The 26,826-nt window shown below is 39.6% G+C and overlaps 1 protein-coding gene across 2 annotated transcripts in view; it reads right to left on the minus strand.

The window, feature by feature from the left end:
• The window catches only part of MOSMO (modulator of smoothened), a 32,574-nt gene that overhangs the window by 5,329 nt on the left and 419 nt on the right, over positions 1-26,826 (minus strand). The window contains exons 2-3 of one of the 2 annotated variants that reach the window (XR_010374626.1): positions 6,524-6,736; positions 5,634-5,740 (exon numbers count right to left, since the gene is read on the minus strand). Coding sequence is in view for 1 of the 2 variants with exons in the window: in XM_064461751.1 (XP_064317821.1) it covers positions 6,524-6,736 (213 nt within the window). In the remaining variant the exon portion in view is untranslated. The remainder of the gene's footprint in view (positions 1-5,633; positions 5,741-6,523; positions 6,737-26,826) is intronic. The other variant, XM_064461751.1, reaches the window with a different exon arrangement.

Consider the following 26,826-nt stretch of genomic DNA (forward strand, 5'->3'; position numbering starts at 1 on the left):
CACCAACCCTACAAATCCACATACCAGCATCTCCTACCATGATGCACAGCTAACACTGGAGCCTCTCCTCATCCTCAGTCTACCTATAAACCTAGCCACATGAAAAAGAAAATTCAAGCCAAGTTACAATGCTCCTGCCTGAACACAGTGCATTACACACTAATTTTTTCAGTCTTCTCTCAGTTAACACCGACTTCTGCTTTCTGTTTGTTAGTAAGGGACACAGGTGCTGTCCTTCTCTCCCCTTTCTCTTCATCACAAAGAGACAGAACAACCTCTGGGGTTGCTGTTCCCTACTTAAGCTTCCCCACAAGTCAAGCAACAGTAAAAACCACTGGCAATAGTAATAGCCATCACCTTAACCTTTGGTTCCTGTGCAAGTCAGCAGTGCTGCAGCTGTATTTGTTTCCAAGGTACACAAAACAAATTCAGGAGCTCGTCTGTCCCCTTCAGCCTTACCAGGACAGTGTCTCTAGTCTTTCCAAATAAGGAAATGATGGGCTGGAGCAGCCCCAATATTTTTTAATGTAACTTCACTACTGCTTTTCCTGACTGTATCCAGCTACAATGTTACATGCCCATACTAAAATCTTTTTTTAATGGACTCCATGTTTACCCCAAACAAATAGTTTATCACATATTTTATATCTTAATGCTCAAAGCTTATGATTTGCATAGCACAGGTCTCAGCTTTTAGGAAAACAGTCGTGTTCAATAGAAGAGACTAGTTATGGGCACGATGAATCTGAATTCAAAAAGTGTCCAAGTAGGACTTGCACATAAACAAAAAAGGACAGTTTCACAAACCAGGACCCACATCAGAACAGCAGCTGCTCCTTGCTTCTGGAAACACATGAAACAGCTTTCACAACACCCTGAGCCAAGAGCAGCTACCACCAGGATCAGCCTTTCTTTCGGCTGACAATACTGAGCAGGAAAATACCAAAATGTTCCACTCGAGGGAGCTCGTGTCTCGCCTTTCATGTTACAGCTCCGGTGGATTATTTTTTAAAGGGGAAGAAAAAGAGCACAAACAAAAAACATCTGGCAATTGCACAGTTACTACACTCTTTCTCAGTGCTACCTCGTTAGGCCATCTAGTAAAACAAAACCAAAGAACCAGCCACCAGACGTTAAACATTAAGGAATCTAGAAGGTTTTAATCTACATGATTATCGGTCCATGTAATTCCACACTACACAACCAAAACTTAAAGAATGTTTCCCTTTTTTAAATTGGATCTTAACCAACAGCTGGTCCATCTGAGGAAAGAAAGCTTGGGTATGTGTTTCTTGAGCAGATCTGTGTAAGCACTGAAGAGCTCTATACTTGAGTGGTCCAGAAAACAGTGGTTGATGTGTGATTAGTGACACAACATACAATAAGTAACAGTTTGAACAATATTCTGAGGATGAGTCACATTATCATAACTCAGCACACTTCCTATTACATTCAGTTTGTCCCTGATGAGCATTCCAGGTATTTACAAAACTTCTGTTTTATTTTAACAATAACACACTTAGAGGAAATAGCTTTAGGATTCTGAAAACAACCTGCGCTTTCAAGATTAAATCACCTTTATTACATTCAAGAACTCCACAGCTGGAATAGTTCTGATGGCCTCACGGATATGGTTGAAGGCTAGATCTTTATCACTCTCTACCAAACCAGCATTATCTGAGGTGTGTTGTCCATACATGCACCAGTGCTCTGAGGTCTGAGGCCTGCTGGTGGCACTGTACTGCCAAGTGGAGCGTCTGCCCACTGCCTCGTGTTCCTGCCTGAGGACAGAGGGGTGCAGGCACCTCAACCCTCCCTCAGTTCTCAGCAGGAGAAAAAATAAATTCTGCACGTGCAGGCAGTGTGCAGAATGCTGATGTGCATACACATTTCAAACATTTACTACAGAAGCAACCGGCCATCTTTTCCCTTCTGGTGGGCATACATACAGTGCACATGTTCTGCTGTGAGGGTGTCCAAGCATTTTCTTTGTGTGGTCTGAATTTTTAGTCTACTGAAATAGCAAATAAAAACCACATTAATCAAAGTCTCTGTCAGATTAGGAAGCCTGGCAAAGGAATTACGGCAAAGTTTTGAGAAGTCATTAAGAAAAGACTGCATATAAATCTATTTTTTAAAAAAAGAAGAAACTAAGGAGAAAATCCAATATATGAAGTGCTCGGTATTCTTTCAGAAGAAGATTTTTAAGCTAGAGGATAGGAATTTCTTATACAAGCTATAGCCTAATGTAACTCTCCATATCCGGTAGTATCAACTCAGTGAATTTCCAGCAACACTTCCAACAATCCATAAAGAACTTCTCCCTCAAGCATACTTGCTTTTGATTTAAAATTCTTCCTTGTGAAGGAAAATTTGCAGAGAAGACACTTAATGACTACAATTTCTGTTAACAAAAATATTTAGGTAACACGCTATCATTTCTAGTCTGCTTCTGCATGGCAGCTGTCAAAAAAAGACCTAGTTCCTGTAATTCTTTAGCTTGAAATTGTTTTGAGCGTCCAATGACAACTTCGAAAAGTCCAAGATACAGTCTGTTAAAAGAAGGAAAATGCTATAGTCTAGTCTTTAGAGGGCTCGCTGTAGTACCTGCTTGCCTCTTTGGAGATGCATAACATAGAAAGCAGCACCTGGTATACATCTTTAATAACTAAAGAAGCACTTTATTCACTGGGAAACACCAGAGACAGACGTTTGCAGGATTATCCTGCCCCATTTTTACTTGCATTCTAAAAAGCAACTCCATTATACTCATGAACATGTAGATCCTCAGGCAAAAAGAATAACAGACTCTCTGGTAACTCCTGGAAAAAATGTAGAAATATGATTTTTTCTGTCCAGCATCTCCTCCCTCGATGCATCTCAGAGAAGCACCCAATTCAGTGGTAGCAGACACAGAATTAATTCCCCTTCTAGTTGTAACAGATGGTAAGAGACCTGAATCTGTGTAAGATGTAAACAGATCTTGTGGGAGCTCTGTAAATTCCTGCAATAGCCAAGATTGTTATCACATACATAAGACCACCTAGGTGGCCTCTGCAGAGAATAAGCTCTGGACGTTGATTCTAATTATGAAACCTAACAGCATCTGTCCCAAGGACCACAGAAATTACCATGTTTGAGATTTACTATAGGTTTACCATATCATATCTTCTAAACCAGAAGATGGCATAACAAGCACCCTGAAAAGGCAAGGGGACTACGTAAATTTGAAGCAAGGCTAGCAAAAAAGGAGCAGTTTCAGAGATACACGGAACAATACCAAAGCCAGGTTACATTTTTGCTACCTTTATGCCTCTATATCACAGGGCATAATTAGCGATTAAGTGGTATAAAAGCTGGGATGGTAATAGGCAGTTAGCTCACACTTGAGCAATCAGTAAATAATACCATGCAAAGGAATAGCTGATCAGATCTTTTGTGGCTGTCAACACACGAGGCATAGCTATGAGTTTGCAATGCCTCATTGATTGAAGAAGCACACGAAGACCGGGGCAGTGCATGAACTAACACCAGGAAGGAATCCACGCTCCACTACTTTCTCTGAATTTGGTACTACAGTTACCAGGACTCAAACATCAGTGATAGTTTTGACAGTATCTATGCCCAAAGTGACAATACCCATCACATCAGTAGGAATACTGAGATTCTTGAAAGACTCTTCTCTACAGAAAGCAAAGGAAAACTTTCACATTTGCCTTTAGAAGACTCTTTTCACTCATGCAGTATGACTTGGAGGAGGGAAATCTCTCTCCTGTCCACCAAGCTGTGTTGAGAGAATCCAGAAAGACAAGTTCCTGTGCAGTAAAACCACCAAAGGCTGGGGAAGGACACAAACACTGTGTAAATACTCTCTCAGGAGTATCCCTTTAGAAGTGTATAGAGGAAGGAGAATTGACAGATCAAACTTTTGTCCTTCCTGTGTCCCTTAGCTAAACAAGGTAGACAAGATGACTCTCAGCAATAATTCATATTTATAGGTACACAGTTGAAAAAACTCTGGAGTCATCCAAGATTATAAGATTACAAACAAAAATTCCATGAAAATCTAAGCTATATATTTATATACAGATTCCAGCATCAACTGGGTAAGAGTAACCTCTTACCAGGCTCTCCTTGCTGTGGTCAGAGTTGCAAGGAAAGATCTGAGCAAGACGATTCCTTTGCCCTTAGATAATTTACTCTAAACCCCCTTGCATTTCAAGAGAATGGAGCTGCCAGTCCCAGAGGTGCCCTTGGCAGTCCCAGCAGACTTCCCTGCCTGCCTAGGATAGCATGTCCTATGCTGTGTTCAGAAAGTTCTACAAGAAGAATATCTGCTAGCTGCCTGTACTGGGCTGTTGAGTCTTGAAATTGCATGCAGAAGAGATGTAATACAACTATGAAGTTTTCCCTACCCCCTCCTAATGAGTTGCACACTTTTTCATCTTACAGCACTGACTCTTCACAGGAAGGACCTGTTCATGGTATACCAAGTTGATTCCACATGGCTGCATGTTTCCCAATACTAATCTACAAACAGGTTACTTATTTGTGTTGCCCTCCAATGAACCACAGAAGTCACTCTCATCAACTTGTTGAAAAATACAGAACTCTTCCTCCCATTCACTTCTTTTTTTCAAAAGTGATTTTTCTTGCAAGTGAGTTAAGCAGTAACAGGAATTGCTAACAGGAATGCAAAGTCACAGAATCATATGCATTGGAGATGAATACCAAAGACACTGAATTTTAATATTTTGGCAATGCAGCGATCATATCTTAATAGAATTATGAATAATTCTGACTTGCAAAAGAACAAATTAGTATGCTTCATTATTAAACATCTCATAACATAAAGGCAAGTGCTGAAATAAAAGAATGTCTTTCTATATTTAGACTTGCAATAATGGACCTGTTGCAAGCCTAAAGAAATCTACAGGAAAAAACCCAGCTTTAGGTTATCAGATTTTTTGGCTGAACTAACCATCACAGCTGTAGAAAACTAAAGATGCGGGGATGTGATGATTGGAGATATTAAAAGAAAAACATTAAAATATGTGAACCCCAAAATACAAGCTCTGAATTAAGAAAAGAACCTCAGTAAATAAATTCTGGTGGTAACTATTAATATATAGTTCTCCAAAAATCCTCCTTACCTTAGAGCTTTGACTTCAGCCTACTATAAGCATCTTAATTTTAGATGGCATTTTGATTTTAAACCCTCCCTGCATACATTAGATATACATGAAATACATATAGATAAACAAGGGTACTAGAAACCTTGGGATGGAATATTCAGTAATACTCATGTCTGCTATTTTAATCATTCACCGGAAAATAAATAAAACTCAGTCACAATGGATACAGCATTTCAATAGCTCCATTGTCTGCAAGAGCTGCACTATTATTTTAATATGCTGTGTAGCAAAGTTGTCAGAAGGATGGCTTTGATTGTAGAAGTGCTTCAGTGCAGTACCTTTGTTGAAGCTGAGCGCTTTTCTGTATTATTCCATCCCCCAAAACAAGGTTAGAGCTCATTCATATTAGGTATCATTAGATGTCACAGAGTTCCATTAAACTTTATTTATGACTGTGTAAACCACAAACTTGCATTTTCTAGTTAGTGTTCACACTACCTTTAGTGGTATGTCATAATTCAAGTCAATTTAAAAGCCCTCAGGTTTTGAGTTTTTTCATGCTGTCATCCCCACCATTAAGGCACCATTTCACAGTTGGGCTAAGCCTGTAACACACACCAAGAAAAGGAAGTTTGAAAGTTATTCTCCTTACTTGTTATAACTGTTTTTCTTTTGCACCAAAGTAGCCATAGGATATATTTCCCTGTGTGGAAACACAGGGCTGCTAGAGAAGGCTCAGCTGTGAGGGATTATGCTGGTGCTTGTACGGAGCAGAATCAAGGGAGGCAGAAAAACACTGGTACTCCTCCCTCCAGCTAAAGCGCTGCTGCGGGTCACTTATGGAAGCAAAAGTCTCAGCGCTGCAAAGCACAGCAGATGCTCTGCAGTGGGCAATCCTCCTGCATAGCCAATTAGGATGCAGATATTCTGAATAAAACACCCGCTGTGAGCACGAAGCAGGACTGAACCAGCACCAACCCGGAATGAGGTATTCATGAGACACCTGAAGTAGGCATAAGTCCTGGGTACATGCGAGTGGGGAAGTATGGAAGACTGTAAGACACACAATTCAGGACTGACCTCTTCTATCCCCGCTCACTTTCTTAGGCCAATTAATGGCACTGCCCAAGGAGGGTAAGGGGTAAGGCCTTCCTTTCTCTCACCTTGGGCCCGCAGACTATTATTCCCTCTCAATTATAGTCACTTGAGATACCAACCCCTTGATTTTTGAAGGATTTTATTTTTCCCTCAGATGTTGTACTTAAAGAGAGGGAATGTTTTGTATAGGAAGAGCCCTAAGCACTGCTCCTTGGCAACACCATAGCGTTATTTTAGACTCCACCAGTTTATCCTGCATACAGGTCAACTGTGTAGTTGAGGTCACTTACTTCCAGTGAAAGCTATCCAGCGGGCATATTTAGTAGCTTCTCTTCGCCAGTGGGAAGCCACCAGCAAACCACATGTGACAGTTAGTGAAATGATTCCCATAATGATGAAAAATAACGTAGTGACCCACTCAGGAGGCAGCCGTGGAGGAATACAGGTCCTGTCACGTCCATGGATGGTTTGACACTGTCGCACAAGGCCAACTGTGAGAGCACCTGAAAACACACAGCAGAGAGGCAAGTAAACTTTCAAAATCCTCTCTGAGGGGCGCTCAACTGCAAACCAAAGCTTGGAATTCTCCAAAAATAAGGGATTCTTTCTTTGATGAACTTCAATAAGCCTTTCAAACACAGAGGATGGGGGGGCATGCTTTAAACATCTGTCTTCATGGTCTTTCATCACACACTTGCACAAGTTGAAGTGAGATGGCTGCAAGCTGTATCTGGCTCTTGAGTGGCAATCAAGGTCTAATCAAAGGGATAAAGCACTCCCACAAAGCCTGACAATATCAGCTAAAGTGGTAGCTGAGTTGTATAGAGGATCACTCCGTCATCTGTGCAAGATGAAATACTTTTATAATCTAACAAAATGAGCTGCAGCCCCCTAAAATGCCTTTACTTGTCTAATGCCTTCTTTCCTCATCTGTAAATACAGCTTTAATCCTCAAACTCTTGCAGCAGAAACTATATTTGATTCATACCAAGATTTAAGAACATTTTTTAAAAAAAACACTTCTTGACAATAGCTCTTTAAGAGTCCCTCTGTGCAAGAGACTGGTCAATCTTTTTGACAGCTAACAAGAGTTACTACACACACAAACTGGGATATCTACACAAAAGATCAATCAAAAAGATCCTAGAAAAAGGACAAGACTGGTATAGGAACCATAACATTTTACACAAAATGAGGTATTTTTGCTAAATAAAAAAAAAATCTTATTTAAAATCCAATTCAGTGCTTTTGAGATGCATAAAGAAACTTTTAGTAAGATTTAATAGTGAAGTTCTCTTTATTTGGAAAATTTCAACCCAAAATTAACATGAAAGATTAAAATCCATTTTCCAATGTCTCTCATACATTAAATTCTATATTTCTCAATTTTGTCCCTTCTTCTGAACTGTCTTCCTAAATAACCACAGTTGTCCTTTATCTAAATTAGGAACAAAAACCAGTGTATAATATTAGACTCAACATCTTCCTCCAAAAAGTGTTTTAAGTAAATATTGTTACAGTTGGCCTGTTTAAAATAAAAAGAGAGCAACTTAGAAACAATTACAGTAAGACTTGGACGCTTAGGTTTAGCATGTCTTTTGGAGGGAGGAACAACTGTCATATTTCGAGCTTCTTTTTGGGAAAAAAGAAAAAGCATGAAACACAGAAGTAAGCCAATAGTCAAAAGGGTAACCAGTCCTAGCATGCACCTCCTAGCACCCTGGAGCCAATTTCTACAAGTGTTCAGATCCTGTCTGCTTACACCTCAGCAAAGCGTAGCAGCAGAATCAGCTTCTGAGCTTAGAATCATTGGGTTAGGAGGCAGAATATCACATTTTATCAGACATAGTGCTTCTGATACACTCCTAAAGGATGAGAATAACCAAGTGCAAAAACATTACTGAATCAGTTCTGTTGAAGCATTCCTGTAACATTTGTTTAGACTACAAATTTTTATCCCTATTCAAATACGTCCTTTTAATTACATTTTCATCAACTGAAAGATTCAGAGATGGATTTTCAGGTAAAGGTTGAAGTAAAATCCTTTTAAAAAGTGTCAGTTACAAAACCAACAAAATTGGCATTTTATACTACAGATATACAACAATCACACCATTTCTGGGCACCAGGATTACAGGAAACTGAGCCAGAATTACACAAGCAATCTTGCACAGCTCACACACCTGTACAACGCAGTTTTACATGAACCGCTTCTCGGTTGCTTTTTCATAGCCTGCAATGTTTTCATTTTGCATCAGCTGCTGGGGTAGAGGAGAGATGTGCATGTGTCCTTAAAAGTCAAGCTCCCTGAAACACACACTGCAGAACCTCATGCAAAACACTAAGTAGTTTCCTGTAGTTTAGGGATAAAGAGGCTATTCACTGCAGTATCACAGAACAGGAAATTAACCCCAATCACTCTGCAAGACTAGATTTAACAAAAACTTTACTATACTTACAGTAGAAGTCAGTTTTTTCTAAATTGCAATTCTGATCTAAAGAATGACTTCATAAAAATGACATGACACACTCAACAGATGTTTTCTGAATTCAGAGACCTCTCCTGAATTCAGTGGCAATAATTTAGTGCATTTTTAACTTCGGCAAAAGCAACAGTGATAAGAACCACTGTGCTGGACTCTGTTCCATTTTGTGTGTTAACTGAAACTGAAGAACAGTTGCTATAGGTGAGCATGTATTAGAAAGAGACAACTAACTCACCTTTCAGATGCAATTTGCAGTTTACATTGAAGATATTTTTCAACTAACAAGAGCACATTTAACAAGTCAGATTCAGAGAGGGCCAAAGCTAAGCCCAGTAGGGACATATCTAGCGGAAACAGAGAGAACTCCATCTTGAACTACTATTTTTCTTTTTTTTTGCTGCCAACATCTACTTCTCCAAAGGCTGATTTTCTTAAAAATAAAAACAAAAAACAAACCACAAAACCCACCCCAACAATCCCACAACTGAAAATTAAGAAAGAAAAAAAGAAAAAAAAAAAAGAGAGAACAAAAATCTCTGAATTGAGAGTACCAGGGTAGCATCCCTTTTGAAGACACAAGGATAGCTGCAAGAAACTACTCAGAGCAGGATTTCCTAACTGTCACTTCTGGTGCTCAAGTGTGGTGTTCCACTCTTCCCCCTCCCCGAGTGTTAAAGTGTCAGCAATTAAACTGAGGATCTGCCTCAATTTAATGGTTAAGCTTTTGCTAGCACATACTTAGTATTTTCTCTTAACTCTGCTTTGTGGATTACAAATTTGAAGTAGATATACTCCATATTCAAGGTTTTGAACCTTGAGTCTGCACACTCTAGGGAGGCAAATGGAGGGCAACAGAAGGTCTGTAAACTATTTCTCAAGGTTTCACAAAGGTAACTGGGAGAAGCAACCTCATTAGTTAAAGTACAAGTTTAAGTTCACTATACAGGGATACCTCACTTGTGTACATAAACTGGGCAGAAGGAAACTAAACCTCAGATTGCTCCCATAGTGACAAATCTCCTGTTGAATGCAGACTTCAGAAAAAGTAATTATTTGCCATGAAATTAAAAAGAAGAGTGGTTTTACATGGTATTTTATTGTCTTGGTCCCATTCTAAAGCAATCAAGCAAACAGTTGCCAGGCAGCTGCCAACAAGCTAACTTGTTACAGATAATCTTGTTTAACTTTACCTAGTCTATCACTGAAAGGAAGGACAGAGATTCTAAATCAAACAGTCTCCTCCTGCCTGTAGTTAGAGAATAGCCCAACAGTCCATCTCAAGCCAGTCACCAAGTTCCACTCTGATCCCTAGGTATAAGGTTTTCAGTCATTCCCTCAGAACAATTCCAGCATAACTGCTGAAAATCTAAGCACCTAACACAGGTATAAAACAAAGAGCACAGCTAATGCTAGTAGATTAGGCAGCTTAAAAGATGGATGCAGCCCTAAAACATATGCAGTGGAGTAACCACGCCTGCCCATCCTCCACCTCCCAATGCCTGCACTGCACAGCCATTGGGAGCTACAATGACAACCTGGAGATGCAGGGGGCTGCTCCCTTTCTCTCCTATGCCTCTTCCTCCGTAGCTTCCGAGACTGCCATTATGCAGGTCAGTACAACTAGTGCAAGAGGTGATTAGGATATATATTCTAATTACCAACAATGAGATTCAGCCTTCATCAAAACAGAGAATGCTGCACCAAGCAAACGTCAGTGAAGTGGTCCTTAGTCTTTTCCAGTAAAACTATTCCCTAAAAAGTGCCAGTGCATTTCAAGCATATTAAACAACCTTCCAGTCGTGACAGTCTGACTATAATCAGGACTGCAGTTTATACCACTGAAAGATTTCATTATCATTTTCCTACACTACCTTATGCAACTCCTCCAGACCACCAGTAATGCTTATTTTCTGACATCCATATTTTCACTAGAATCTCTAATAAAAAGGCTCTTTAACAAATGCACCAATATTTGGGAGCATCAGCTGTTTAACAACTAAGTTTCAAAAAACTATTGAGGGAAAGAGGGGAAAAGGCACCAACCAAAGAAAGGCAAGCCCTCGTTCTTCCATTCTGCTGATGTGGGGCTGCCACAAAGCCGACCCTCGAGTCCCACCCCAGCCCTGCTGGTGTGGTGCCATCCCTCTCCCGTTTCCGTGGTAACTACACAGCCACCAAGGAGGAATCACACACTATAGAGAGAAACAAGGATTGCTGCAGCCCTGTCACTCCCCCACCTCTCCATCGTTTCTGAATTATTAAAAGTGGCACAGCAATACCATGGCTGGAAAGCAGTAGCATAATAATGACTATTCAGATGTTCTCTGCTCATCTATTATTTGATTGCCAGAACTCATGGGATCAAGCATCCCAGATGGACACAGGAGAGGTGCCACTGCCGTGAAGAGCTTACCATAGCATAAGAAGTAACTAATATGGTAAAATGATGCGGTGAACAAGGTGGGGCTCAAACGTTAGGTGACAGAGCTCAGCAGTTATGCTGTCACGTGAACATACAAAGCACAGATCCACAAAACTGCTCTTGCTCATACAGCCTGGGGTACCTGCCTCTCCTCTGCCCTCCCCTACTGTCCCCACTTGAAAATGCCCTTATTCTTTCCCATCATTTTAGGGAAAGTGCTATTCCTTGGGTTTAAATGCATCTGCAACCCTTTATATTTCTTGACAACAGCTTCCTCACTTTTACCTTCCATATACCAACCACACCCTTAGAAAATGCTTATTACTAACCTTAAGTAAGTATTATGGGCCAATATGCTTATTGAGGAGGTTAAAACACCCAACCGTTCTCAGACAGCCCGCCGGCCTGCCCTCCCTCGCTGTCCTGACGAGGTGGCGTGGTTCTGCTAGAAACCTCAGTCTGACTGCCAGACAACTTCTGCTCAAACAAGACACTTTTCTTTAGTGTACTGTGGACTTGTTAAACCATCCTTTCTAAAGGAAGAGCACAGTTTACAGGCTTCCTAATGAGGTGTTGGTGACGTAAATCTTAGAGCACCGCCAGTGTGGCAAGGACGCTGATAAGTTTTATGTTTTAGTAATGAGCACAGTACATGGAGCTATTTTATTTGGGCACACTAAAACATTCATTGCTGCTGGTTAGGTAACAGTCGCATGCCAGAGAACAACATATGTAAAATAAGGGCAGCTCAGTTAAGCCATTCCCTGCAACTCTTATTGGGCCACAGACAAGGACAGGAGGAAATGAAGTTTTTCTTGGAAAGTTTCTAAGTTCTATCCAATTAATAAACTTGAAGGGAAAAAGGTCTCGGTCCATCTAAGAGGAGGAACAGGCTGCAGCTGTCTAGTGCGTAGGTGTAGCTTGCTACCCAATCCAGGTAGAAGCTTTGAAGGTCTAAAGAGAATGCAGTGATTTAGTCATGGCAGACTAATTGCCTGTACCAATGTTAAGGATAACCATCAAGTTGACTTCTGCCACCTTGCCTTTAACACGTCTGCTGCTCCTTGCCTGCAATGAAGCCTCTCTGACAGAAGACCACTTTCAAAGTGAGCAAAGCATAGCTGAAGAATTCCTGAGAGGAACAAACAACAGAGCATGGTAAGAATAGTTCCAGTGCAACTGTCTGTAACAGCAAACAAGGAAGAGGTATTTCTAAGATGATGATTTTTCAAAGCCATCCAAGGAATTTGGCAGTTTAAGTGGTATGTTTCCCAGTCTTACGTATGGAATTTATTTTCCTGCAATGGGCAGTTTAAGTGATGTTACTATACAGAGGGAAAAGAGAGAATTACTTATTTAGGATTATTTATATGTATTTTGTTCTGGGGAAATTTTCTATTAACTCTTTATTCCAGGTATTAGTTTCTTGGAAACAGAGTACTCTCCCTTCTGCCTTTCCTGAAATCCAGGGAACTGACACTGCTGATTCTTCCCTACCATAGCCTGGGCAGTCACCCCAGGGTGCGTATAGTTAATTATACTTATTCCAGTGTAAAACCCCACCAGAAATCAGGCCCTATACCCTCTCTTATGAAGAGATTAGTCTTGCTTAGAGTAAGCAATGCAGAAGGTCAGGGAAAAAGCTATACTTTTGCAGGATACGCACCACCTCTGATGTGAGGAAGAAAAAGATACAGTAGCCTGCTGGTTTGCAAAGCTCTTCAAAATCGGGGAGGAAAAAGGATTAAAAACTCTGGGGAAGACCTCTTGAGTTTAAAAGGCAAGGTCCATATTGTAACAGTTAAATAGAATTGCAAGGTCTCTGTATCTAAGGTCCCACTGAATGACGCCTACAGGCATAGCGTGTATAATTTTTTTTTGTATCTACAACTGCTCGGAATTACAGCCTTGTAAAAGGAAACGTAGTTAGTCCTCATCTGAATTTTCAACCATTGACTCATTAAAGCAATTTTAAAAATTTTACAGCCTCAAATAATGCCATATCAGAGCATTTTGTAAAATATCACATACACATAATTAACTGCAGCTAAGGAACTATAAGCAAGTCGAACATCCTTTCTTTCACTTTTTTAGGTAGTTCATTACAGTAAAATATAATAACTAGATTATAACTAAATAACTATAAAGGGTATATAAAAAGATCAAAATGTAAGATAGGATCAACTGCCAGTTTCCAATCAAGTATGAGAATACCGTATCTGTTACTGTTCTTATATAAATAATTTACTTCTTTTGTGAGGGATGGGGTTTAGTTTGAATAGGTGCTCTTTAGCACTTACGCTGCTAAAATAACTTCGAGGTTACCATGCAAGTACAGTATTCAGGATGTGGCATGACAGATTGATTCTTTTACTGCGGGTGTTCCAGTATGTTGTTCAGTTAGTAGATTGAGAGGCACCTAAGTTCAGACTTACTAAAGTAAGATTTATTAATGTTAAAGGATGATCTAAGGAAATGCTTAAAAGAATTACAGAGGATTAACTGCAAAGGCACAGAACATAGAAGAGTCCAAACCAAAGGTATTATGAATTATCTTTCCTGTCCTTTGTATGCCAGATCTTATGTTTTTGGCATTCACTCTGATTCATCTCTCAATTAAACTAATAGGTACTGTAACCCTGGAAGAAAAACTTTGGAGTTTCTCACTTTGAAGCAGACCAGATGCAAGACCAGCTCATATGCCCACTGGATATTTATTGGTACAAACCAAACACCTACAAAGTATTTATACAATGTTAAAAGATCAGTTTTAATAAAGACCTAGATTTGCTCACAAAGTCCTTGCTATATCTAGAGTGCATCTTTTCAGAGCAATTCAATATTGCAAGACAGAGCATGTTATTATATAAGCTGTTATTTCTCTTCTACTCCATTTATTCCCTTCTCTGAAATCAGAATCTTCTTTCCCTTTCAAACCAACTTTGAAATGAACCGTCCTTCTTACTCTAAAGAGGTTTCCTTTTTTCAAGAGCTAAGTGACTTTCTTAAAAATACTCATATTGGCAAAAATAGGTGAGGTAATATCCCTAGCTTCAAACCCAGCTTATGCTAGTTATGAGGAACCTACCAGTTGAATTCTATTTACCAATCTAATGCCCAGAAAATTTAATTTATTATGTATAATTTTTGGCACTCTTTAGAACTCCAAAGCTTACTGGCTTTTAAACAGAAGAATTCTCATGCTTAAAGTCTAAACTCAATGTTAAAAAGAATTGTGGTACATTAGCAGAAAAGCCTGCCTTGCTGCTGAAGACCATCTGGTGCCTGAACTGTCTCAAAAGTTTTCAGTTCAGTGTTTGTATCATGCCTAATTCAAACCAAATCCCGCCTCAACAAAAACCACAGTCTTCTCCCTCCCTCCTCCCACCCTGAAAGAGAGAGAGAAAAACAAATGAGGGGCCATCTACTGGGAAAGATCCTTATGACATACACATATTAGAAAAGTTTATTACTACAGATAACAATGATTATAATATGTTTAAATTGCAGACCTTTGGACCAATAAAAATCAAGTTTATTTCTGAATTCTAACATACAAGTTTCAAAGTCATGCTGTTTGTGTATTGGTTGCTGATTGTGGTTTTTGGTTTTGGTTTTTTTTTTTTTTTTTTGGGGGGGTGGGGTAGGGTAAGAAGAAACAGACCACCACACACTGAAAAAGCTATCCTCAGGCAACAACGCAAGAACAACTCTCCTGAGGACATAACAAAGGCTGTTTGTTCTCACGTATCAGAGCCAAGCAATCTGCCCACACTGAAGGTATTCTTTCCTACTTCAGAAGACAGCATTAATTAAATGTTGGTAAACAGGATCTCTTATAAATTGCATTCTTCTGGTTGTTTATTTTCTAACACTACAAGCATTTTTACAATAGGATAGTGTTGTCAGTGACTAGAATCCTTACAATTTCTGAAGTGGCAAAGGCCTGGGAAAAAAAGAAAACTTTAAAAAAAACACCCCAAAACTTAATGTTTTATTTAGCTTAAAAAACAACAGAAAAACCCAGTTATTCCTTTTTTCCTCCAGCCAAAACAGAGCTACTCAAAGTTGATGAAATCCACTGCCTAAAAAAGAAAGATCAAAGGCAGTGTCAATATTTGCAAGTGATTTTTCTAGTCAGCTACACCAATTTTATGCCATATGTTCAGTTGAAAGCCAGAAGCTGTGACACCTGCAGCTGTTCTGCCATTTAACATCTGATGAGCTTGTGTTCTTTTTAAGAGTTATATTTGGCTTCAGACAGAGCTGTAACATGATACCTCTCCATCCAATGCACCACATAATCCTACCTCAACCTTCTCAGAAATGGTCTGCTAATCACTTCACACTCGTATGGTTGATGTACAGGCTCTTCGAGGCCGGCCATCATTGACAGGAGCCAGTGATGTGAGGTGGCCAGGCTGGTTCAGTAATGACAGCACCAGACTGCCATGTGGTACAAACACAACACAACCAACGAGAACAGGGAAATTCTTGATCTTCATAGTTTAGCGGATCTCCCTCCACATAGGTGTCTTATAAAGTGGCCCATTCACAGGCTGGCAACATCTGGACTTCAGAGCTCTCCATTTTTGACTCCTGCGTATCTAAAAGCACCATTTCACCAAGTCAGTTGAGTTTCAAAATTCATAGATGTCCAAGCAGATCAGGACAGATAGACCAAAACACCCAAATGACACCATGTAAAGTACCCTATCGTTCTCTCTTTACTCATGAAGACAAAATATCTGCCAATCTTCCTGTTTACAATCTGAAGCAACATCTCTGTTCTCATGACAAGGGCATTCCACAGCAGGGAGAATATTCAGGTTCTGGCCCTGCCCTCAAGATTGCTTGTGCATTTTATTAAATGAAATTCAGGAGGAATAAGGATCAGCTTCCTCTGCCAGCCGTCACTGTTGCACTTTGTGCTGATCTCAGCTTGCATTAGATATGGTCCAAGGACACACATGTATCTGGCTTTTCCACGGCCTTGTGAATCACTCAGTAGTGTAAGGTGAAGAGAGAAATATTGAAATGCCTTTTAGCATTTATATGGTTAGAAACATAATTGCAAATTTTAGGTGTCTGCTCTACAAACAGCCTAAATACACCTTATGGGCTTGAATGGTTTCTTACAGCTGAGACTAACTTTCTCCTGGTCCACTGCTGAGAGCAAATTTTAGGCCCAGGTTGCCAGAAAGTACAATAGATCTTGCTAAACAAACAACAGAATACTCAAAAAGCAAATAAAATGTACTAACAATTTGGTGGCAATTTCTTTAAATCACAACTGATGGCAGGATTGCATTTATAGCAATGAGGATGCGAGAAGGGAAGTTTGCAGGAGAAAGTAATAACTTTTATTAGAACAACTAGAATAATTGGAAAGATTAAGCACATCTCTGGTCTTAAAAGGCCTTCCTTGGCCACAAAAGTTTCCCCCACTCTACTAACTGGGGATGTAAAAGACTATCTCTGTGTACTAGACTTGCTTTATTCCGTAAGGCACCTTTGTCAACTGAAGAATAGCGCCTAAATGTCCCAAGATGTATTTCATTCCAACTAGAGTAATATTTCAAAGCAGAATAAAACCTCACCTTAGTTTTTATTCCTAAAGGCACTTTTTAGCTGTTGCCAAATCTGTGTATGACATGCTTGTAACAACTGGCAATACAGGTTGAACTGCACTTTAAAGAGGGATTAGGTGCAGGACCAACAAAGAATTTATTCTCTACAAGTAATGCTTCATGTGCTGAAAGACAGACTGACATATAGCTTAACAACATACTATCTGTCCTCAAAGACAGCCAGCACACAGTTTCCTGGCTGATTAACATTTAAGCCTCCCCCAATCTAAAAGGTAGCTTTAACTTTTCAGGCAAATTAGCAAAAAAAACAACCCAACCTTCTTCTGCAGTAATAACTCTCAAATTTAGACATTTACTTCTTCCCATCACAACAAAAAAACATTAAAAAGAAAGAATAGGAAGGCAGGGAGCATTCTCAGGATTTATCATGAAGTTATATTTTCTTATCCCATTTGCTAAGGCAAGTCCCTGTGTTAGAAGCCTGCATAATTTAAGCCTGAATTATTCAGGCAATTAACAGGTGCTGTGTGGTGATAACACTTTCTCCCTTATCACAAATCAGCATCTACAAAAATAGACTGTAAAAGTCTGGAGACTTTTTTTTTTTGGCTAGAATGTGTGAAGACAGACCACTCCTGAACAGTAAAACTTGCACTTTACTGAAATAAAATACAACTTTATCTTAACAGCAGAGCTCAGTCCTTTCTGAAGTGGGACTATTCTTAAAAAGCAATCTGATGTTATATAGTGCTCCAAAGAGCATATCTGTTAACATATGTTTATACAGTTGTTATACTGACATTCTGAAACAGAATTCTCTCTAATTTTAGATTCAGTATAAACAGGCAAGAAATGTTCTGTCTTTATCACCAACTTCATCTTACTGAACTTATTCTTACAGAGAGAATTTACTTCAGATTACACTGGGCATACATCAACAGACTTCTGTTTGTAAAACAGCAACTACTACTTCTAGCCTTTACTTACTTTATTCCACCATTTTTCATGTATTAAGTTTCAGGGTGCTTTATGTAATCGCTGAGTGACCCAATAATATTCCACTGAAATAATTTATGAGACCACATTAGAAATGCTTGGCCATTCAATCTTTTCAGGTTTCCTGTACAATCTTCTTGCAGTTTTCAAACTGAATTAAGCGTGGGTTTAAAAAACAAAGTGAAACATGCTTCTTCCCACACGAGTTTCTACAATGGAGAACAATATCATTAACACATGAATTTAGGTGCATGATTAGTTTCAGAACGGAATTCAACCTAAGGAAAAAAAAAGTTCTTTCTTCACCCTTGTGACTTCTCTTCCCCCACAGCATGCAATGTCTACAATGCTCCTCGCATCAACAGGCACAGAAGCCACAGTGCACTTTCTCCTGTATACGAAAGGAGATCAGAATCTTCCACTGTGGCAGTTCTGGAGCTGACACTTCCACTCACTCTGGAATACCGTTGGTTGCTGTCTATGCTTAAGAAAAGATATCTCTTAATACTGCAATTTATAATATCTCTACTTTGTACAGAGAAGACTGAACATTAGAGCAAATTTTCAAGTCGAACAAGTCACCTTCTATACAAACATCAACCTTCAGAAAACTTGAGGTCCATGACCACCTCTTATCAGTTTTCTTCACTTTGCTTCAGTATAAAGACATTACAGTTAAAGATTGTGTACGTTTGATGCATTAAGCTCATACTCATAAAGTTACAGATAAAACCACTCCCTGTTACTTGTACATTTATCCTGGCTATCATGGAAGTCAGGATCCATCTCATTTCAGATGTATACAAAGATTTCATTGCAGAAAGGAAGCAGTTTCACTGTGACATCCTAATAACATTAGTATAATATATGCCATCAATTTGAGAAGTGTAGAAAGAATCTAGATTCAAAGCAGCTCTTTTGAAGTATTCACAGCAAAGCAGTTCTGAGGCACACTGAACAATCAGTTTGTCCCATTCTCTCTTATTCTGATCCCATACCTATTCCTTAAAATACCACTAAATTACATTGCTACCAATAGCTGGAAGCAGTCACAAGAGAAGTGGAAAGAAGGCAAGAAGAACCTGGGCAATGACTGGGGAGCAAGAGAACAGGAAGCCCAGGAGTAAGAACTGCAACTCTCTGAACTGGGAAGTTGGCTCAACGATGAGCATCACAAAAGTAAACTCCTTGACTTTACTGCCATGAACACTGCCATTTGATTATTAAATTCTTGGATGTACCAAGCTCAGAGGCAGCTCAGCCCTACTAATGCAGCATCCAAACAACTGCACAAAGAATTGCTCATGGACAAGTTCAAGGCCTAATGTGAACTTTCTTCAACTGGACAAACATTTAAACATCTAAGTGGATGATTAATCATCACACCTTGAGAGACTGTCATCCTTAATAATCCCAAAGTGCTTTGTAATTTATGGCACAGAACTGCAGCTACCATGAGGTTCTTGGGTAGCAGCCAACTGTTGCTTATCGCACTATGTTGGGCGGATAGGAAATGCTGGCTTCTGATACTGCAGTAAATCCCTGGGAGGCTTTTGATGCCTTCACAAGGGAGCATTTTAGTTCATCCCAAGGACCCAAACATAATAGACTGAATATGTTTTGCTCAAAGAGAGGAACTGGACTCCACATACTCTGTGGAATTTTGAACCTCTAACCCTTAGCAGCTAGTGTTTCATACTTGATTAGCTCATCCCACAAACTGTCACAATCAGACTGCATTTCCTAAGATACCCAAGAGAGACCAAACTCTTGTAATCAACTCAATTTACAAAATTTAAAAAACATATACAAGATTATACATCAAATAGGAAATCAAGTATGATATAATAGGAAGATACCAAGAGCTTCACCCTGAGAAGGTATGTAACCTACGATTGTTAATTCCATATAGATTCCTATGGAATTAGGCCAGTATAAGTGCTTTGCCAGTCAAATGCTGTAGCTTGTTTCCCCTCTCCTTAAAATAGGCACCTACCCTGCACAGATCCTCTTCTTGGCCATATCTCCAGTTTTTCAGATCTGTGTGTATCTCCATCAGTCAGAGGCTTGGGGAAGAAAAGTGAGATTGAGAAGAGCAGCTGGAGCACACATAAGGGGATTGCTGCAAAATTACCAGAGAACTTTTTTCCTGCATGTAGCCCTCAAAAAAAAAAAAAAAAAAAAAAAGACTCTGTCCATTACTAAATTTGTAAGCACTGTGAATTACAATAAAATTATAATTATGTAATATTAAATAGATTTAAAATTTTAAAATGTTATAGACTATAAATTTATAATAATTTATAATTTCCCCCAATTAATTTGTCCAAGAAAAAACCCTCCCTCCATATTGTATTTAAACCACCATACTATAGAAGTCATTTTCTATGTGATTTTGAAATAGATAGCAGCATTTAATATCTTCAGAGGTCAACATTCCTCCTCATCCATGAGTTACTCTAGTTACCCTCTTCTGAAATATATAGGTACCAACAGTTGCCAGAAAAAGATACCTGAACTCGGTGGAGAGCTCCTGTATAAGATGAAAATCCTACATACTGTACTGCAGCAGGCAAGAAAAGTTAGTTCTCTCTACTTTGTTTCAAGATTAGCAAGAACGTAAGTGGGAAAAAGTTGAGCTGTTGTGAAGTACCTATAAAAAAAAAAGTAGGTCAATCTCAAAAGTTTGACCTACTGATCTTCTTTGCTTTGGCAAAAGTACAAATGGAGTTTACATAATGCTGTTCACATGTAAGCGCTGGCTTGAAACTAAACGATACAAATGTTTTTAATAAGCCTCAGCCATTAACAGAATCCCATTTTTTGGATTTCAGTTAGGTTTAAATCCTTGTTTTGTGGTACATACTATTGAATCCTTACTTTTAAGATTCATATCTTTAAGTCACTCTTGTGTTAATCTCAGTGTCATATTGTGCCAACAAATGTAATACACATGCCTAAAACAGCTCTAAGTTGATTTAAAAAATCATCGCTATTAGTCAAACACAGATAGTTCCTGAAGCCACAAAGCCGAAGTCTCAACAAGGCACCTTTCCCACAATTTGTACTGGCTATATAAAGCAGATTTACAACTACGTACTTCTTGAGTAAAGCATAGGATAGACAGAAAACAAGATCTCTATCTGCACATACCGAATATAATTTAGTTCTATAACTGTCCATACTGCTGTGAAGTAAACACCTAAAAAAAACAAAACCCAAAACTTATTCCAAATACCTGAAACTCAAGTGCCTTTGGAAAAATGCCTACTATCAGAAAACACAAACAAAATACCTTTTCTTCTTAGATTTTTTTCCTCTGTTTAATAAGGTAAAACTGTGATAGGAAACAAAAGGGTTTTTTTAAAAATCAAATTAAGCTTTGCTGCTAATGCTCAAAGGGGTTTCTGTGATAAGGATACCACCTCTGTTTCACAGAATCAGCAGCTGCGGCATTTCCACAATAACTTTCCAACATCCGAAGTTAGTTGTGCCAGGTGTTAGATTTTAACGAAAATACAAATTATTAGCTCCTAGAGCTGTACTCTATAAATCAGGTATTTCTTACCTAATTCCTTAACACTAATTGGAGAATGAGGAATTCAACAGGATTGGGGGGGGGGGGGGGGGGGGGCGGGAAGGGGGGCAACTAATAGTTCTGTACCTTCACACGCTAAAGAGAAAACAAAATGTTCACCTAACAGGAGCACTATTAGTTTTTATTTGTTAAAAAGCAGATGTAAAACATCAGTTTCTCTATGGACAAAAACAATCAGCTCTCCCATGTCTGCTCTGGCAGGCTCAAATAACCAGGCTGACACAGCTCTCTTTCATGAGATTCTTCCTACACGTAAAATAGTTCCATATGTTTAAATGTTGAGTGGTTAAGCAAGCACAAAATTAATTCATTACAACAATGCCTTACTATTAATTTTTCTTGTGCCTTAAGGCATGTTCAATTACAGAACCCAAGCACAATTCAAGCACTCTGCTTTGTCAGATTTTTACATTCATTTGAAAGACATCTACAGTCACAAAGTGGAATGGAAACGTTCGTTTTAAAGATGGCACTGACACTCCCAGTCCAGGCACACCTATCAACAGACTGCTCTTGTTAGAGTATTTGGATTATTTGGGGTTTAGATTCTTTGCCAGTCCTTAGTAGCTCTTATTTGAGGTTTGTTTTGTTTTGTATTGTTGTTTTTAAGGCACTGGCAACATCTCTGAAATGCAAGTACTGTTAGCAGTGCCTGCATATTAACACCAGGTCCTAATCCCCTCAGTGTCCAGATCAGCAACGTATCACAGAGCACCACCTTTCTGTCCTTGCTCACGCACCTGGGGGCACCTACCAAAAGGAAAGTGTTTTCCTGGAATTTATATTCCAGAACCTACTTTTAACACACTGATGTTCAGATGGCTGTGGAGACTGCTTTTCAGCAGTCACTTCCTTCTAGGGCATGATGGTACACAATTCTTCATTCTCCATATCATCACAGCTGCATTTAGAACAATAATGCTAGCTGGAACTCAAGTTCACACCTTCTTTTAAGTTGTTGATGCTTTATTTAATCTATTCTATCCTATTTAGAAATATTGGTTCATTTGACCATTTTCATGTGGTCTTGGGTTTATTCCATGTATAGTCAGTGCTCCAAGTAGAGAAAAATATTTCAGTGGCAATATGGTCTCAAGCTCAGTAGGAGCCAAGAATCACTGCTTCGTTGCATCACCTGCAATTGTTCATTAAGCTGATCCCAACACAGCTACAGCTCCTGTTGGAACTGTGCAGCAAAATTCCTCAGGAAGAGCTATCACATGCAGAGGAATAACACTGAAGAGCAGTAATTTGCCACTTAGTACTAGGCAACCTATTTCACAGGAGCAGGGAGTTAACTGCCTCTGGAGGAATGGCTCACTGGGAATAGCTTGATCTTCTACAAGACCATAGATACTACTGAATCTGGAATCATCCTTCACAAGTAAAAAAAAAACCTACCGAGTATGGAAAACCAAGAACTACAAATAATACTTTGGAATATATGTGGAAAGGCAGCATTTGTAAACAAAACAGACAAAATAAGTGGCATGTCAATATACTGTGCTACTGCACAGCATGGTACTGAAGGCAGTTTAAATGAAAAGTGTAATTCCTAACATAACTGACCTTGATGCTAATGTCACAGAGGCAATATGAAATCAGAAGCTCTGCTGAACACTAATATCACCTAAGTCAGCAGTGTTGTGCATATGTTGAGTGGCCTGGCCATAACATCATACTGGGTGCCCGTTGTGATATATGCATCAACATACGAGGATGTGACAAATACTTGCTTTAGAAGGTACCCAGGGTTTAGCAGCCTTAAATTCTGACATCCATATTAACTTAATGACTGCTATAAAAAAGGTACACATTGTTCTGTAAATTGGAATCAAATGAACAGTCATGCTACACAGGAAGGGATGACTAAGTCATATAAACAAACTGATAGCTTAGCTTTCTGAAGGGGGATTTTATGTAATTAAATTCTCCTCCTGAATTATTTGACCTACCCTAAAAGCATTTCAAATTGTCAATCCCCTCCAAGTACAGCTTTTAACATGTCTAATTTCAAATGTGCATACTATTCATACCCTTTTCCCTAAAAAAGGGTTGAGACCTGAAGCTAGAGCAACTTCTATCCCCCCTCCTCCCCTACTGAAGACAAAATATCAAAATCATTAAAGACCCTCCCACACAAAAAAGAAACATATGGAGACAAAACTACCAGCTTTTAAAGTTCATCGCAAAAGAAGTGTAGAGATACAGGAGCAAAAATTCATTACTACCGAAATCAGAGGGAGCTTAGGTTTTGGCTTAAATTAAAGCCAACTCTGTCCTTATTTCTCACATAGTATCGGTTTGATAAGAAAAGGATGTCAGTGCAAGAATACTGAGAAGCCACTGATTTCCAGACTGGTGTTATCAGTGTTCTGTACTTGTACACCATGAATAACTAAACCTCACTGAGAACTCTCTGAAAGAAAAATCTATTTAATTTTAATCTTTCCTTTATAATCTTAAAGATGTGTGAAATACCTGAAACCAAGTTAATGGACAATTCTTACGAAGCTACATAAAGAAAAAGCGCCCAATGAAGACTTGGACCTATTTCCATGAAGGTGTAGTTTCTCTGGCCTATAGACAGATAAGCGTGTGAAACCTTCAATGATCTCAGTTGCGGTTCTTTGCTCATAATGACAATGCTGGAAAGGAATTTTTATAACCAACATTTTTCAAATTACTGTAAAACTTATCTTTAAGAGTAAGATCTAGGAGACTAATCAACCCTTCTCCTATATTAATTTCCCCAGAACACTGATTTCCTTTAAGAAAAATATTGAAAACAACCTAGGTTTTTCAGAAAAGCATTAAAGCCACAGATTTATTTTGCTATCCAACTTAGCAGAAAATCATCATTATCTCTGGAGTAAGATGTACACATTGTTCAGCATTCAAACCAGAACAGATATCTTTTTCTTCCTGAAACATAAGCCCAGGTTCCCAACCTCCATGGCTGTAAACAGCTCTGAATGAGCCAATGCAGTGCTGCCTTCCCAGGTTTGCCAAGACCTCTGCTCTATGCAATTCTCAAACAGCTGCAGTATTGAGTAGACCAAGCTGTTCCACACTGCTTTTCAGAACCCTGAGGACAGCAGCCAAGGAGAGATACAGTATTACTCCCCTTTCTCTTTGGTACTAGGCTGACTTGTAGAAGCAGGATCTAGAATAATTCCTACAGGGGATAAACCTAAGAACACAGAGGTAAAGCAAAGAAATATTTTCTTTCACCAAATACTTTCTTTCACCAGCTGAGAGCAGGATGCTTCAGAAAAACCTGCTTCTTAGTGGCACATATGGAAGTTGGATGGCTTGAATATGGTCCAAGTACAGCAGTCTGCTGAGAGTGCCTGAATCTCGCTAGCAGCTGGGACAGGGTTTACCATCGGGGCTGTGTCCTCCTGTGCCACACTTCTCCACAGCAGTCTCCGAGTAATGAATGGCACTCATAAAAGCATTTATCTCATAATTCAATACTACAGTGTTCACTGCAGGAAGTCCTTGATTCAATGGGCATCCTCACACTTCCTTTCTTTACAGTATGGGCAAAACACTCATTTTAGAAGGTCTAAGTACTAGAAATATGCATTTATATTGCTTTTAACTAGAAGTCTTATAACAGATTGCATAAAATCCCATATCAATAAAACTCTACAAAAGATTCATTAAGGAAGGATGACAGCTAGCTCTCCTCTACAATTTTATCAAGTCAACAACTTGTGTGGCTTCAAAATGTAGCAAAAAGTAATAAGAAGAAAAAGGCCTAGGTCTCTCAAAACATTATTTGACTAGTGAAGTCCTTCAAAAAAAATCCATACAGATTTAATGTTTTCCAGCCTAATTAAAACTATTATTTGCACCTCTAAAAGGAGTACAGGACAGAAATGGCATATGATTCTTAAGTAACCATGCGTCACATAACTAAGAACTAATGATTTCTAGGTATAATATTTCTGGAAACAATTTTTGTATTGTAAAGAGATATTAAACATTTCTCTTTAACGCAGAATGTAATGGACTGTGCTTAGTTCCCAAAAGACCTTTTTTTCCATCCACAGTTTTTTCATAATAGTTTCTGTTATCTCATTTCTATACAGGCAGAGCGAATCCAGCATCTTACACATTGCAAAGGATCTGTTAACATGAGGCAGGACTTAAGAAAGACATACTTAAGTATTTAAAATGAAGATTATTTTATTAGACTTTAAGCCCCTGAAGAAGGCCTCATTAATGCACTGCTGCTAGGTAGAATTGTAAGAGGAAAGATACGCAGGAAGATCATCACAAATAGCTATAAGAGGAACGTCTAGGAAGCTACTGAATACTGCACTTTGGGAAGGAAAGTGACTCGTTCCTCTCCTCTGGACCATGTAGGAAAGGTCAGGTTCTAGACTAGGTAACTACAAGCGATTGAAAAAAAAAAACCATACGGATTGTCTGGTCAGAGGGAACGGCCAGTCATCAGTCCCTAATAGCCAACATTTTTAATACGCTGCTGCATCAGAATAAAAGAAATATGACTCCATTTGAACCAATTCAGTCCTCTGATGTGCCCAAATATCAGGCATGGAAGATGTGTGACAGATGAAGAAAATTTTTTAAACCCTCTACAAGAATTTAAGACACGAGCCTTTACCACAAGACCTCTTTTCTCTATTCTATACCTGTGGTTTGCTTGGAAATTTTAAGTTTTGGAAAATGTGGTTAAGTTAGTTCCATCTGTTTGTAGTAAGGCTTCCTTTCCTGACAAGGAGATTCAGGTTTCTCTGGGAGATGAGATCAAAGAACAGCCCACCTCCTGTTGTACCTTCTCCCTGCTCCACTCATCAGAACATGCACATCCTTATCAACAGGCTGAAATAAATTGTTCATCCAATTACATCATTACTAAAAAGACAGATGCACAAATCCTTGTTATTTTAAGTAAAACAATGCCAGAGTCTAAAATAAAAATCACACGGATCTAGGCTTGAAAACTGATAAAAATCAGTATGCAAGAAATAATCTGGAAAAGAAAAAAATTAAGGAAAGCAAGATCTTCCCTGCAACAAAGGAAGCATCAGTGTAGTACGAAAGATTCAAGATCTGCCACAAACTCTGCAGAGGGACCGACTGCAGTTCCCTGTCCAAGGTGACTGAGCCTGGGAGGCACAGGCGGAGATGCCGCCCCGGCCCTCGGCTTTGCGGAGCGGCAAGACCCTTCACGGGCTTCGGCAGGACCCCCGGGAGACGGGGCTCGGCGGGGCGACCCCCCCCGCACCCGGGGTCAGCAGCCAGGCCGGGCCGCACCGCGGGGCACCCGCCGCCCTGCCCGAGGAGGCGGGTCCCGCCAGTGACCACCGGGCGGTTCGCCCTCCCCCGCACCGGGGGCCGGGGCCGGCACCGGCAGCTCCCCGGGGCCCAGCCCCGCCACTCCACACCCCCCCCCGGGCTTTCCCTTCCCCGGCGCCTCACGCCGGCCCCACGGCGGCAGCGCCAGGCCCCGCGGCCCCCGCCT

The sequence above is a fragment of the Phalacrocorax carbo genome, chromosome 10 (genome assembly GCF_963921805.1).
Source record: "Phalacrocorax carbo chromosome 10, bPhaCar2.1, whole genome shotgun sequence".
Taxonomy (NCBI): Eukaryota; Metazoa; Chordata; class Aves; order Suliformes; family Phalacrocoracidae; genus Phalacrocorax; species Phalacrocorax carbo.